The sequence below is a fragment of the Ciconia boyciana genome, chromosome 1 (genome assembly GCF_034638445.1).
Source record: "Ciconia boyciana chromosome 1, ASM3463844v1, whole genome shotgun sequence".
NCBI classification, from domain to species: Eukaryota; Metazoa; Chordata; class Aves; order Ciconiiformes; family Ciconiidae; genus Ciconia; species Ciconia boyciana.
The window spans coordinates 75,507,472-75,523,562 of NC_132934.1; the positions used below are offsets into that span (position 1 = coordinate 75,507,472).

The 16,091-nt window shown below is 41.8% G+C and overlaps 1 protein-coding gene across 1 annotated transcript; it reads left to right on the forward strand.

The window, feature by feature from the left end:
- The first annotated feature begins 448 nt into the window (after nucleotides 1-448).
- On the forward strand, nucleotides 449-8,251 carry LOC140646308 (sulfotransferase 6B1-like). Its single transcript, XM_072850003.1, has 6 exons — nucleotides 449-593; nucleotides 1,374-1,558; nucleotides 2,548-2,674; nucleotides 5,151-5,245; nucleotides 6,307-6,493; nucleotides 8,133-8,251. Exons 1-6 carry the CDS (start codon nucleotides 449-451, stop codon nucleotides 8,249-8,251), a joined length of 858 nt encoding a protein of 285 aa, XP_072706104.1.
- Nucleotides 8,252-16,091: the final 7,840 nt, after the last annotated feature.

The window sequence follows — 16,091 nt, forward strand, 5'->3', positions numbered from 1 at the left end:
ACATTGGTTTTGTATTCATAAAAAGTATTTTAAGATGTAGCTTTTTCCTTGGAAGCTAAAACAGCTTCCAACGAAGTATAACTTATAATCATATTTTAAGGCAACATATAATGTTCATTCTTGTAATCTTCCACAATTAATACATTTTTACTATCACATCATTACTTTATCTGGAGAGCTAATAAATGACAAATGACATGCATTTTTCATGACTCTGCATTTCAGTTATTTATCAAATTACCTCTAATATTTCAGTTGCCTGTATCAACTACCTGGAAAAATCAATATCTGATAGGACTCCATGGTGTGTGGCAAAGTATATAAGCATGAAGTTTGTATTGCTTGGTCTCAATTTGCCACTTCAAACCATCTGACTTAGAAGTGACTCTTAAATCCTCTTGTCATTTCACCGTTATCTGATTTGCAGGAATCCAAGACTTAAGCAAACATGTCCAACCCCAGTGAGGCAGAACTCATTCACATGTTTAAGGGGATTGCCTTTACCACCAGGTCTTCTCCAGAACTTTTAGAATCCTTGGATACTTTTGATGCTAGAGAAGATGATCTCCTTTTGGTTTCCTATCCCAAATCTGGTAAGTTCTACTTTTAGAAGTTAATTGCAAGAAGTCTCAATGGTTTGTTTCATGTTATCTGCTTAAACCACTTGGAAATGTCTGTGTACAAGAAACAGGAAAGGATGTTTTAGTATGTGAATATATTATTCTGTCAGTAAGTGTTCAAATTACAAAAAAATATGGGTCATTTATCTAAATGTTGATTCTTTAATTGAAAATAATCTCAGGTGTTTTCATATTGGAAAGCAAATAAATATTTATTTTTTGTAAGCAAAATCTGTACGTGAAGGATTTTCCTGAGGACTTTCTACATTCAATTATGAGCAAGTCAAGAGTTGTATGAAGTTATTTGTATGGCTCTTGGCTGTAGATTTATTCATTTCTTATTCCCTCTCCCCTGCGTCACTCACACACAGAAGCACCCCCCAAAGAAGAAGCTCAGTCAGTACTACCCAAATATACAGACTCAAGTTACTATAAGGAAAAAAAGCCCAGGTTATTCTAAAATTAATGATAAAAATAATATAACCACCTCTCAGCAGACTGTTTTGGTACCAATATTAACACTTCTCACAGAGTTACTTTGTACTTCAGCTACAGCCCTAATTTTTCCAGTATTTATACATTTAGAGCCAATGGGATTATTCAGTTATGTAAAGTTTCTTGAATCTGGGGGATTAGTAGTATCACTTGTGCGCTAGCAAGCTGTTTCCATATGCAAAACACATTCCACATATTTCCTCAGTAACAAATCTTCCTTTTTTTCTTTTTTTTCCCCTTAAAATTACTTTTCTTCAGGCACTCACTGGCTTGCAGGAGTTATAACAAAGCTTTACAATACTCAAGTTACGCTAACATCTCCCATTGAATTTGGAGACATATCCAAACTGGAGGAACTGAATAAACTCTCATCAAAGAGAATCATCCCAACGCACTTAGACTACAACATGTTACCGCCAAATTTTAAGAATAAAAAATGCAAGGTAAGGCAAAAAGATATAAAAGCAATAAGATATGTTAAGTGTCTAGTAGGAATCTATTTTGTCTTGTTGATCCTTAATAATTTTTAAAATGATTTACAGTTTCCAGAAGTGGTTTGGTGTGAATTTTGGAGACACAGCTGACCAGCAGTCGAAGGCAGTGTGAGCAGAGATTTGGGCTAGGGACTGGGTTCTGCTCCTGCCTCACTGCTCCCGCGGGGTGATTTGTATACCAGGCACCACACAAAATACAACATCAACATTTTTCAATCAGAAATGTATTATTAGGGATGGAGGGGTGTTCACATGGCCCCATTTCCTAGTGGCTGGAGCACTGGCTTAGAAAATCGTTATCTTGGGTACTTACAGGCTGTTCTGCGGGTGAAGGTACTCTGTCCCTCCTGTTGAAGCTTTGTGAAGACCCAAAGAGATATTGGGCAAACAGAGGAGAATTGAACTGTGGGAGACAGATTCAGATCACAGTTTTGGGTTCCTCCCATGCTAATGTGGGAGGTCTTTAAAAAATCAGCTCTGGGCCTCAGATTTTAGGTTAGAAGTCCAAAATTTCAAGATTACTCAGATCCAGACTTTTGGGACAAAGCTAATGTGAATGAAAGGCCAAAATTTATGTTTTGCAGCTGCCCTGTGAATGTTAATTAGTAAATGGTTTCATATGTTAGATTTATTAGATAGTATACTGACTCATGAGTTAAAATGAACACAGCCTCTTTCATAAAACATAAACATTACCCAGCCGCAGGAAAAACACCTCTGTCCACATGGAATTGTTTACTAACCACTACTGACTTCTGCCTAAGCAGGGACAAATACATTTCTATCTATCTCAATGGCATGGTCACCGATGGAAGAATCCTAAAGGAAAGGGTTTTAACACTGCAAACTGCCTGTGAAAATGCTACATTTATGCACAAAGTTCCTCTAAAATAAAAGAAGAATACCATCATTAATAACCATATCATCTTCATTTACAGATGATCTACCTCAGCAGAAATCCAAAAGATACCGCAGTTTCCATGTATCATTACTACAGAGATAATCCAAACCTTCCCACTATTGAGAACTGGACTGCTTTCCTTGACTTGTTCTTAAAAGGAGATGGTAAGGATAAATGTTTTGTTTTCTCCTTGCATTTTACATTAGCTTATTATGCACAGAAAGAGTTAAGAAATGTGAACTGTGTGAAAACTCCGTATTGCACTCCTTATTCATATGGCTTTATTTGAGGTTTTTTTCAGGATAAATTCTAGTGCCAAACTAAACAAGAGCAAATAATAGGATGCTATCTTCAGCCCTGCAAGGAGACATTTTAATAAGCGGCTGCATTATTTCAGCGCAACTGCTCTTTGCAGGTTTTTGCTGTTCTTTGACATAGCTGTTAAAAAACATATTCTCACAGACAAGTTACTAATTTCATTTCTTCCCACAAACACTCTGAAACCCCTGACAATTTGTTGATTCTGATGCAGATTTGCCTGCATTAAAACATTTCTGTCCTTGTCTTTCGAATGACAACAACAGACTGCTTCCCACCAAGAATTCATGTTTAAACTTTGATAGAGGAGGTATGCGTATACAGTTCCTCCCAAGCAGACGTAAGGGCAGCTGGGCTCACCGCAGCCAGCTCCTATCCTCGGCGAGCAGGCCAGTGGGGCAGGCGGTCTGGTTGAAGGTGCTCAGCCAGCTCTACGTGGCTCACTGCCATGCTGAAGTACAGGCAATGGGGCATATGGGGACACCATCCCCAGGCTGCACTGAGAGCTATGCTTGCAGGTGTAGTGTCTTCTCCCATCTTAAAGACAGCCTTGGGTGGCCCTTCAAAGGGAGTTTAGATGCTTTCATAAAGCCCTCCTGCACATGCTCTGCCCGATGTGTTGTCTTAGTAGCGGGGTCCAAAGACCAAGGACAAGAGTAAGATTTTTATGAGTGGCAGTGGTGGCATGGAAGCTGACAACAGGACCATGTTCCAGTTATCCGCTCCTATTTTTACTGTTTTCTTACTCCTTTGAGGACATGTGTTCCTGCTACACAACCATAAGTGACGATGACAGCACAATGATAGATCAGCTTGAAAACTTTGAAAGAAAAGTGCCATTGCAGTCATCATGGGCTTACATCAAAGATCCAGTAGTCAATTTGTCTACTGGCTTGTGTGGGCTTTGGCTCAGATCTTGTGTTCCTAGTTCAGAGTAGCCCTAAGGCATGTGCTTCAGTGATTTGCAGGATCTTGACTTGTTTAGTATCAACTCTGAACATACATTAGTGAAAAAAAGAAAAGAGGATTCTATTAAATTTTAAATCATCTCCCATTTATCTGGAAATTAATAGCCACCTTCTATTTCCTGTGTGTTTACGCATGGCATGAAAAGATAACTATGTTGGTTACAATAGAAATTTATGCAAGAGGTGATACTAAGAGTGTGTCATTTTTGCTCCTAATAGAAATATACGAAGGCTGTGCTGCTTGATTCAGATCCTGTAGTACTCTTGCAGAGTTAATGTCCGTTCAGAACAAGGGTGAGGACACACAGAGAAAACTGTGATGCTGTCCCTGCAGTCTCTGAGACTGTATGCTGTACCCCTGAAGCCAACAGGGCTATTCTATGCTATTGTTGGCCACATCTCCAGTGTGGTTGACCAGGAGAGCAGGGTTTAATTGCACACTGTGGAGCACACATGCCTTGCAGTTAGACAGTGCTTTATGTGCAGGAGGCAGCTACTAGACTGGAGCATTCAGCAAAATACTTAATTACATCTCCAGGTTTGCAACCAAAATGATGCCCATCACAATATTATACTTTTCTGGTAGCAGTTATAAAGCAAAGTCACAGTTCTGGAGAATGCTGACTGTGATTGCTCTGTCCAAGCCTCTTCTCATCGCTCTACAGGAGTCTTTCAATTCATCTTTCAATGCAGTCCATCTTGTCCTTCAACCAGAAGGGTCAGAATTTTGTTTTTTAAAAGAAAGCTGAAATTTAGCTCTCCTCCCATGGTTCAGCAAAAGGAGCATTCAGACAAAACAAGTACTATGAGTCGACTATAAAACCATAAGTTATCTATGTCATTGGCCGAATGATGTATTTGCATAATAACTTGTTTACATAATTCTTCTTTCACTTTTAAAAATAATACAGATTTCTCCTCTGCTGGGACAAAACACAACTAACAATAGTGTGCTCCATTTAACAGACTCTTTATTTCATTTCCTAGTGAAGTGATCATATTTCTAGCTGTGACCACAGATGCAGACATTTGCTGAGATGCTCAGATCTTGTTAGGCTGGTACATTTTCCTTCATTACCAACCTTTCCTTAGATTTGGAGCCTGTTTCCACTACAGAATTATATCTCAGAATAGTATCTGCATCTCTGATACAAAACCAAATTCCAACAAGAATGGTAACCTCTTTGGATTGTAAATTTGAGTCACTTCACAAAAATAATTTAATCCATTTCAGAGGAATTAGAGGATACACACTAAGAAGGAAGGGAACATTCCCCTAACTGTGCGAGGTGCAGTCAGAGTTATTTATGAATGAAGTTTATATGAATCTCTTTTACATGGGTTTTCTTTTCAGTTGTCTGTGGATCCTGGTTTGATCATTTCCTAAGTTGGGAAGAACATGAAAATGACAAAAACATCCTGTTTTTGTTCTATGAAGACATGAAGAAGGTAAATATGCTCTCTGCTCTTATTTCAGAATGCATTACTTGTAAATTAACATAATTAAAGTATCAAAGAGCAAATTATAATGAAAAAGGAGAAAGAAGAAAAATGTGAATATATGTCTTTGGGCATATATTGTATTTGCATCGAACTTTATATTAGTGAACTAATTCTGACTGCACAAGTTATATAAATATCAAATCCTGTGAGAGTTGCATTTCATAGATGTAGGAGTGGAACACATATTACATTATTTTCCCCAGGCTACAGGAAGAATTTTAAGTTCCTCATTCTTGGTCCTATGGAAAGACCAACCAAGGACATCTGTTGAGGGCCACACATTAACCTGCTATGCCTGACATTTCAGGTGAAATTTTCAAAAAGTGATGTAAGACAACAGAACTACTCATGGGCACTGGGACTTGCGCTCCCAATAAACAAGAAAATTAGAGGCTGGAGGGTGTAGGAAAAAAGTTTTGATGAAAGGAAATTATTATGCAGAAGCTGCTTTACTGTTCTTAAAAAAAAGTCAAATACCAACATACCTTAGCTTTCAGAGAACAAATTTTTGGGTGAATAGAAAACACTTTCTAGTGTTTCCATTAAAATAGCTTTGATCATTTTTTGGAAAAAAAAAAAAAAAATCCACTACAAGGAATATAAGCAAGCCATTTTGGATCCTGAGTCACTTGTTGGATCTCTAGGTATAGCACCTCCAATGAAATAAGCTACTCACACAGAAGCTGAGCTCTGAGTATTTCTCTATTCCCAGTGAAATAATTCTGAGAGACAGGAGAACACTTTGCCTGAACTGGGAGTAAAATTGCAATGTAACTGTATTTGATATCACATACTCAGCATTTACTTGTTTCTGTGAGTATGGGTAAGAGGGGAATCAGGTTTACTGTACCTGTCATCTACACAGGCCAACGACATGTTGAGCTTTACTTGAAAGCAAATAAATGTGTGATAAACTTGGCATGTAATAAAAAGGATCATTTTCATATCAACTAAAAGTCTGATAATCAGCTCAGGAATATAAAAGCTTTCTTTTTCTTCTACCTCAGGATCTCCCTAAGACGGTAAAGGAAATCAGTGTGTTCCTGGGTTTAAATGTCAATGATAACGATATCCAAGACATCTGCAAGAAGTCCTCGTTCTCAGAGATGAAAAGAGACACAGAAAAGGAAAACGGCGATCCCAGTCACACCGTTTGTGCACTGACATCCAACAGGAAGCTGATTTTCCGAAAAGGTAAGTTCCTTGGGCTGGGCTTAACACAGCAGAAGGAGTGGGAATCCAGCCAGAGGTTGCAGTCCAGGTCTTTCCCGGACTGTAGTGATGCTTTGGGTCAGCCCTGGGAAGCAGTGACAGTATTCTTCAATTTGAAGCCATCTTAAAAATCACTTTCTTTCTAAGTTCTCTGATTGCAAATGCAGGCTTATACTAGAGAAGCATGGAGGAGTCTGAACAACAGTCTGACTACTATTGCTCCGTGTGAGCTTTTCAGCTAAAAGGAAAGGTTCATGGAGCATTACTCTTTATCTGTCTTTTTTTATCTAAAAGTTGACCACCTCAGTCTTTTACAACATAACCCCTCTGATATCACCTGCGAAGGTCACTTAGTTTACTAGAATGAGAAAGAGCGAGACACATTCCTTGCAAAGGAGACTGCTCGTAGCCTTCATCCTCCGTACCACCTCTTATCTTATTGAAATGTTCCTGAAAAAGGAATATGCTGACAATGACAACAATGAAAGAATGGATGACTCAATCACCTGATGGCCTCATAGGTAGCCTTCAGACCTTGGCCAAGCTGGAAGACGCGGTAAAATCTTCAACAGTGCTTAGCTCAGATGTGACTTAAAAATACCTGCAGAAGCTGTTGTCTTGCTACTGACGTTTCAGAAGCTTGCTCAGATTTGGATAATAAGTCAATCAAAACCATCATGTTTAGATGAATTTTAATTATTTTTACTTAGTTAATTTTTGAACAATAATTGACAGTTTAAAACTAAGAGTTCTCTTAATTAAGAAAAACTTATTTTATTTTATAAATAGGGAAATAGTACATTTTTCTAATTCAGAATATTTTTACCAATGCGCTGAAGCAAATGCCAAAATACAATCTGTCAGTAAAAGGCAAACAAACAAACAAAAAGCTCAGATACACTTTTCTAAGTCAGTGAACTTTAACAAAGCTACGTTGAAAAATTTGAAAAATCCCAACAGTTTCACTTCCAAGTAGTTCCTATGCAAATCCCAGGGTTTTAGGCAGTTTTAGCCAGTTTATAGAAGATTTATATACATATATTATTCTTCAGGCCTTCTTTTCTTGTCCTTGCTGCCCAGAATGCTGTTTTAGTCAGCAGTTTTGGGATGCAGGGTCTTTAGAGGATGCACATGAGAGAAAACTGTAAGCATTGGCTCATTAAAATATGTCAGTTTAAAAAAACAATTTCCTGTTTGCTCAAACTGGGTAACAGTGTAAACACTTTACTGAACACGAGTGTGCATGGTCACTCAGAAGTAGTTAACTGCCCACTTAAGTGGTGGGACATCTCATCCGTAGAAAGCCCTAGAGATTAGGAGTGGGTGTGAGGGTGGGATTCATCTATCAGGTCACTCTGGGATCCTTTTTTAGGAGTCTTTTTTAGTCAATGGAGACGTATGGCTGCTTTTGGGGCACCACTCATTTGATGAGTTTTAGATGTTGACTAGGATAAGATGGGTTTCAGCCAGGAAGTAACCATGTCCCTCTACTGACTATGGTTAATAATATATTAATAATTTGTGCCAACTGCAACATTAACAAAACTGGGCTGCCTTTAAATAATTTTCTGTACTATATATTGCTAGCCTTACTGTTCTTTTTCTGCTCCTGCTCTCCTAGGTGCTGTTGGTGATTGGAAGAACCATTTCACTCCAAAACAGAATCAAAGGTTTGAGGAGATATTTAATGAGAAAATGAAACTCAGCAAAATGGCAAAAAGTTTCACCTATGAATTTTGACTCCATGTGAAGAGCAATAGCCAGTTATCAACAAACACAGATGATAGAGCAATTGGTGGGAAATTCTGAATGGGGGCTCTCTTTCAGTTTATAACCCTCCCAGTAGAAAGGATTGTAAACATGAGATTTTGAGGACAGGAAAATTCTGACACAATGCCAGAGCTGAACTCAGTTTTCAGTGGGCAGATGTATATGGTTTTACAGAGTCAGGTGTCAGACCCATTTTTCTACAACCACATCTGCTTCATCATTTATTTATTTTTTGCTGTAGAGGGATACGAATGGACTTCTTAGATTGGATTTAGGAATTTTACCTAGGATGTTAAAGGAAAAAAAACAAAAAAACAGACCCATAAGAATCTGAATATATAAAAAGTCTAAAAACGCATCATAAGAAAATGACCAAAGATTTGACCCCAGACTCACTCCCTCCCTGATCTGCCATGATTTGGAAAGTGTCTATCTTATCAGACTTTGCTATTGAAACTGAAGTTGAAAACTGTGTTTGAAGATCTGGAGTGAAGTTTGTTTATAAAATGTCTTTTTTTTTTTTTTTTTACAATATGTAGTTCTTTGATGTAACTTATTTCTGGGTTAGGTACTGTATAGTGTTTGTGTTTTAAATGCAACTGATATAAATCCATGTAAATTTCTGCACCATATGTTGGGGAACTATAAACGTGTTTTTTTTCCATTTGACTTTCTTCCTGCAAAATGCTTGTTTCCAGTGTTTTCATGAGAACCATTTTACTTCATGGTCCTTGTGCAATAGAATTCAACAGTTCCACTGTGGCAAACAAACCGCTACTTGGAGACAGTTTAATCTGAACACGACTTGACTTAGTTATTTACCCTGCCCCGATAAGACAGATTTTCCAAGAATCAGCTGTCTGTGTCCACATCCGAGGGGCTGTTCTAGGAACCCAGTGAAGATTTTTCTTCTGATTTATTCCGTGATGTGTTTTCTGTCCTCACCTTCAATTTGCTTTGCAGGCTGGCTTTAAGGACTCTTCTCCCCAAACTAGTTCTCCCCAACCATATAATTCCAAGGCATCAGCAGGCAGAAAAAAACATAGGAAAAGCTGATCAAAAAGAAGCTCATGCAGACAAGCACGATTACTCTGCTTTGACCCCTGTGTGCTCTGAAGGTACACATCTGTAAGGCAAGCTCATCATCTGGGTGTGTTGTTTCTGAAAAGCTGAGGTATGGCCTTATCTGCAGTGAACACTAATGCTCTCTCTAGCCACAGATTTCACACTTGCCAACCAGCCCTTTCATTTCATACCTTGCTTGTGGAAGCTGACATCAATACCTACCAATTTTGCATCTGCACAAATGACACAGAGGTTACATGCTGAAAAGATCAGTGAGAGAAAAGCCTGTTCAATAGCAGTCCCTTGCCATTTACCAATTCAATACAATTTAAGGGAGATGCTGCCCTGAGCACTGTTTTATGCAAACGACCCATTTGCAAACCAGATGTTTGTTTATGTTGCTTGCCCTCCTTTCAGGTGTCATTGTTCCACTATTAATAAATGGCAAGAGATCAGCTAATGATGATGCTTGAACATTTTACTTAAAGACTTATTTTTTCTAGTCCTTTGAGTACGGAAAAAAGCCAAAGGGTCCTTGGGCAAACAAAGTTTGCAAGTGAGTTTATTAACTGCGTTAAGAAGACTGCTGTAAGCAGCATTTATAGGTATATTCACAATATGAAACTGTGTGTGAAGGGACAGAGTGAGGACATGCCATGTGGATCAATGAGAGGGTTAAAGCATACAGTTCTGAACTGGCTGAAGGCATTAGAATATAAGGTAGCAAGTGTTTTGCCAGTTGTCTGACCTCTAGCACTGCATTGCAGAGTTAAATAGACTTTCAAAATAAAGTTCGTCTCAGTAACACTTTGTACTCACACGGCACTTTTAATGTCCAAATATAGCTTTACTCAAGTTTTATGCAATGCAGCCGCATCTGAGGTAGAGTGTGGCAACTGGTTGGCAGTGAGTAATAGCCTGAGAAAGCAAGCAGCTTCTGCTAGTAAAACTACAGGGTAGCAGGTCCATCTTAGGCACTGGCACAGCCCAGTGCTGATGCAGACAGTTTAGCAAAACTGGCTTATGTTAGAGGTCCAGTAAGCTAGGCTGGGCACTCTTCCTAAAGGACGGGGTTATGTGATGCTAGCTACTGGCAACCAGGGTCTCCCAGCAGTTGCCACGCCTACCGCTTCTTTCATCCTCTTTTCTCTTGTTCTCCCCACTGTGCTGCTACTCCCTTTCCCCTTCTTATGGCTGTAGCATCCCCCCTACCAAGAGGGATTCAAACTGAATTTTTCAAAGAATTGTCAGTCTGGCTCCACAAGTCATTTTGGCAGGTCACGGAGATTTTCAAAAATTTTCAAAACTTCCATAGTAAGATGTTGTAAAAATATCTCTTCCCCTCTCTGTTTTTCTTTCTTTTTTCTATGGTGGTTAAAACTTTTGGTGAGAGAGAAATTTCAGCCCTACAAGATATAAAAATACTGGTCCAAAATATACCTAGACCACAGCAATACTAGGTTGGGAAGGAACAAAGCCCTGTGCAATCTCTATTACATGTAAATGGTTACAATACTGCTTTTCTATTCAGGTACTATATTCCACCTTCCTGAGTAAGGGTTCTTCTCAAGATTGATTTAATTAGGGAGGACAGCATTAAACATTTATGCTGTCAGGGCTGAGACGGGAGGCTTCTACCCGCTCTTGTTGAAGTTAGCTTGCTTTGCCTGCTACCCAGGCTTACCTCGCCTTTGGGTCAGGTGAAAAAGAGAGCAAGAGCATCTGAAGGGCTAGAACTCTTGTGAGAGTAACATGTGAATTCCAGGCCTTGCTTCAAGGACTTTTTCCCCTGAAAACATCACATAACTGTCTTCTAAAGTAGCTCAAAGAGAAGAAAAGGTGCTCAGCATCCTAGCAACCTGACTTTAAGTCACATTAGTTCCGATACAATGAGTTTGATGCCTAAAGCAGTTTCCTGGAGGAAAACAATGACTGGTGAAAAACATCTCTCAGAATAGCTTCAGGAACCTCTTGTAGAAGACGCAAGTGAGTATGGAGAAGGGAGGGTGGGAAGAGCAGGAGGGGGAAGAGATCTGCACCAGTTCTGGTAATCTTTGAAGCCGGAAATCATAGGAAAATAGAGAAGACTCAGGGCAGGAGATCAATTGGTGGGTTTCTGCACTGGGTCTAAGTAGAGCTGAGATGCTCAGGAGACCAAAACATGGGTTTACTTGTAGCCATTGGTCAACTGGTAAAGTAAACATGGAGGACCAGGAGGAATTTCCATGGGGTTTACTTCATGACCAGCCGGTGAGAGAGGAAAGACAGTCACAGACCACAGGCAGACAGCTAAGGGCGCTCCTGCTGCAAAGACCCAGTGGGGACAGGGCAGGAGGAATCAAGCCTGACAGAAAGGCCTGAGTGTGGGAGTGAAGGTGATCACTGAAAAACCATGTTCAGAAAGGGGGAAAAGGACTGAGTGGCCGTATCACTCTTTCACCAGTTCCAGCCTCACAGGTGACCACAATCCACCTTCTTACAAGGGACCAGCAACCATGAGAGATGATTCTGCAGCAACTTCTTTATTAACGATGATAGGAGACAGTCCTCCTCTTTCCCTGAATCCATTTACCTGTCCTGCATACCGCAGAGGACAAACTGTAGGAAAGGACAGTGAAAGCAGTGGGTGTGCATGGTGAGACGCTGCCCTTCCCAGCCTCCCAAGGAAGACATTTCTCCTTGGCCAAGCAGAGAGGAGCGGTGGCACCTTGCGACCCCAACAAGGAGCAAGCAGGAGCTTGCGACAGCTGCACCCAACAAGCACCCGACAGCTGCTTGAGTCAAAAATCCAGCGACAGAAAAGCATAAAGTCACAAATTACGTTGCCATACCTCCTTTCGGCCTCTTTCCAAACTGGTCCCGCAGGCCAACGCTAAGTGGAGAAATAGCCGTCTTGGAAACGAGCGCAAACCCATGGCACCAGACACATGGCCGCTCTGGTGTGGGCTCTGCAGCCATCTAGCAAGCTTTCTGCCAGTAAAAAGGGAAGCAGCGCTGCCTCTGAAAGGAACAGAAATGTTTGTTCTCCACTGACATCTATTGACTGCAATGTTTTAACTGCAAAGCTCTGCACAAGAATTAGGCATTCATTTTTGCAGCATGCTGCAGGGCTCAAAAGCAGAAGCAGGCTCTGAAGGGAATCAGACACAGGTTTGAGGGGAGCAGGTCTGTCTCTGGGACAGTCCTGACGCATAGCCTGCTTAAGAAGTCCTTCATTTGACTGCCTGCATCTGCAAGGATGTACCTGGGAATGATCAGTCTGCACCGCTGAGAATCTACTAGCAGCCACAGCAGGGACAGGATGATGGGACAGATGATGGCATTCACATGTAAGCAAATATTAATGCTTAAGATTAATAAAAGCAGATTTTCCTTTTCTGCCTGCAAGGCCTTGCACTAAAACAAAGGATAACTGTGGTCTGTTGTTCTCTGTAATTCGTGACCTTGGTAAACTACTTAGACCTAATCCAACAGCCAGGTAGATAACACTGTACTGCTCAAACTGCAGTTAGTCACCTAGCTACTTCAAAGGGATGAGGAATTAATCAGTCTACAGCATTGCCTACTGGCTAAATTAAGGATTTACCTGCATTACAATAAAAAGTTTTTAAAAAAGCACAGCAGGACTTCATAGCCAGGTGAATGAAGCGCAACATAGAATCATAGAAACATAGAATCCTTTAGGCTGAAAAGGACCTTTAAGATCACCAAGTCCAACTGTTAACCTAACACTGCCAAGTCCACCACTAAACCATGTCCATAAGCGCCACATCTACATGTCTTTTAAATACCTCCAGGGATGGGGACTCAACCACTTCCCTGGGCAGCCTGTTCCAATGCTTGAGAACCCTTTCAGTGAAGAAATTTTCCCTAATATCCAATCTAAACCTCCCCTGGCGCAACTTGAGGTCATCTCTTCTCCTATCACTTGTTACTTGGGAGAAGAGACCGACCCCCACCTTTCTACAACCTCCTTTCAGGTAGTTGTAGAGAGCGATAAGGTCTCCCCTCAGCCTCCTTTTCTCCAGGCTAAACAACCCCAGTTCCCTCAGCCGCTCCTCACAAGACTTCTGCTCTAGACCCTTCACCAGCTTCGTTGCCCTTCTCTGGACACGCTCCAGCACCTCAATGTCTCTCTTGGAGTGAGGGGCCCAAAACTGAACACAGTATTCGAGGTGCGGCCTCACCAGTGCCGAGTACAGGGGGACAATCACTTTCCTAGTCCTGCTGGCCACACTGTTTCTGATACAAGCCAGGATGCCATTGGCCTTCTTGTCCACCTGGGCACACTGCTGGCTCATACTCAGCCAGCTGTCCACCAATACCACCAGGTCCTTTTCCACCAGGCAGCTTTCCAGCCACTCTTCCCCAAGCCTGTAGCGTTGCATGGGGTTGCTGTGACCCAAGTGCAGGACCCGACACTTGGCCTTGTTGAACCTCATACAATTGGCCCCAGCCCATCGATCCAGCCTGTCCAGGTCCCTCTGTAGAGCCTTCCTCCCCTCAAGCAGATCAACACTCCCGCACAACCTGGTGTCATCTCCAAACTTACTGAGGGTGCACTCCATCCCCTCGTCCAGATCATTGATAAAGATATTAAACAGAACTGGCCCCAGTACTGAGCCCTGGGGAACACCACTTGTGACCGGCCGCCAACTGGATTTAACTCCGTTCACCACAGCTCTTTGGGCCCGGCCATCCAGCCAGGTTTTCACCCAGCAAAGTGTACACCCGTCCAAGCCATGAGCAGCCAGTTTCTCCAGGAGAATGCTGTGGGAAAGGGTGCCAAAGGCTTTACTAAAGTCCAGGCAGACAACACCCACAGCCTTTCCCTCATCCACTAAGCGGATCACCTTGTCACAGAAGGAGATCAGGTTGGTCAAGCAGGACCTGCCTTTCATAAGCCCATGCTGGCTGGGCCTGATCACCTGGTTGTGCTGTATGCGCCGCGTGATGGCACTCAAGATGATCTGCTCCATAACCTTCCCCAGCACCGAGGTCAGATTGACAGGCCTCTAGTTCCCCGGATCCTCCTTCTGGCCCTTCTTGTAGATGGGCACCACATTTGCTAACCCCCAGTCGTCTGGGACCTCCCCGGTTAGCCAGGACTGCTGGTAAAGGATTGAAAGTGGCTTGGTGAGCACTTCCGCCAGCTCCCTCAGTGCCCTTTGGTGGATCCCATCTGGCCCCATTGACTTGTGTGTGTCTAAGTGGTGTAGCAGGTCACTAACCGTTTCCCCTCGGACTATGGGGGCTTCATTCTGCTCCCCATCCCTGTCTTCCAGCTCAGGGGGCTGGGTACCCAGAGAACAACTGGTCTTACTATTAAAGACTGGGACAAAGAAGGCATTGAGTACCTCAGCCTTTTCCTCATCCTTTGTCACTGTGTTTCCCCCCGTGTCTAATAAAGGATGGAGATTCTCCTTAGCCCTCCTTTTGTTGCTAACGCATTTATAGAAACATTTATAGAAACACATCCATAACCCTTGCGTCTTTGCTGCTGCATGGATCTCCATCCCTTCCTCCACTGAGACAGCAGACCAAAGGACCTTGCTAGCACACCATCCCTCAAACATTGGTGTGCTGCCCTCAAGCTTATCTCTAGCGAGCCTGGTTTTATCCCTTTCCCTCTTCAAATCTAGTTTAAAGCTCTTTCAATGAGCCCTGCTAACTCCTGTGCAAAGATCCTTTCCCCCTTTTGAGACAGGTGTACCCCGTGCCAGCAGGCCTGATGTCACATAGACCAACCCATCATCAAAAACCCAAAATTCTGCCAGTGACACCAGAGCCAGGTATTGATCTGCTGGCTCTTCCCGTTTCTTCCGTCATCATTCCCCGCAACTAGAAGGATAGAGGAGAACACTACTTGTGCTCCTGATCCCTTAACCAGTCACCCCAAGGCCCTGAAGTCTCTCTTGATTCCCCTCAGACTTCTAGTTGCAACTACGTCGCTGCCTGCCTGAAAAATCAAAAATGGATAATAATCTGAGGGCCGTACCAGGGTAGGAAGTTTTCTCTTCACATCTTTAACCCAGCCCCAGGGAGGCAGCAGACTTGCCCAAGAAGTGGGTCCGGTCTGCATGTTGGGCCTTCTGTTCCCTTCAGAATGTTCCCTTCATTCCCTTTAGCACGTTTTTTTATAAACAATTAAAAAATCCTTCCATCTGCAAAAACAAAATAATGGCAACCCTTTTAGGGGAAGTGGTCTGTAATGCTACAGAGGTGTGGGAGACAGCTATAGTATGTGACTGCTCCCAAATGTTTCTCCTTCCTCCACTATCTCTAGCAGTGGGAAAGCTCTGTTAAACCAGAGCCACATACGTAAACATATCTAGGATCAGAAATGGGAATAGACAAACCTGTCCAAGAACAAGAAAGAGAAAGAAACCTACCATCCAAGGATTCTTCAGACAAGTACATTAATGACAAGTTTTTCTAAATCATTTATGCAACAGGTTCATGCATAATAGACTGTTTTTCTTCCACTGGACATACCTTATTACTGCTCTTATAACGGTGACATTTAGGATAATTAGTCCTGCTGGGTGTAATTAGACTCATTTGGAGTTATTTCTGGAAACAGGAAATAGTGTTTTAAGAGAATACTAATAGAGAATACAATTTAAAAAAAAAACACCTTCCCACATGGGCTCTGGAAAAGCTAGTTAACTAATGCGTGCTCAAGGTTTAAAAGTATTAAGAACTTGAAATCACCAAGTATTATAAAAGCTCTCTGACCTCAAAA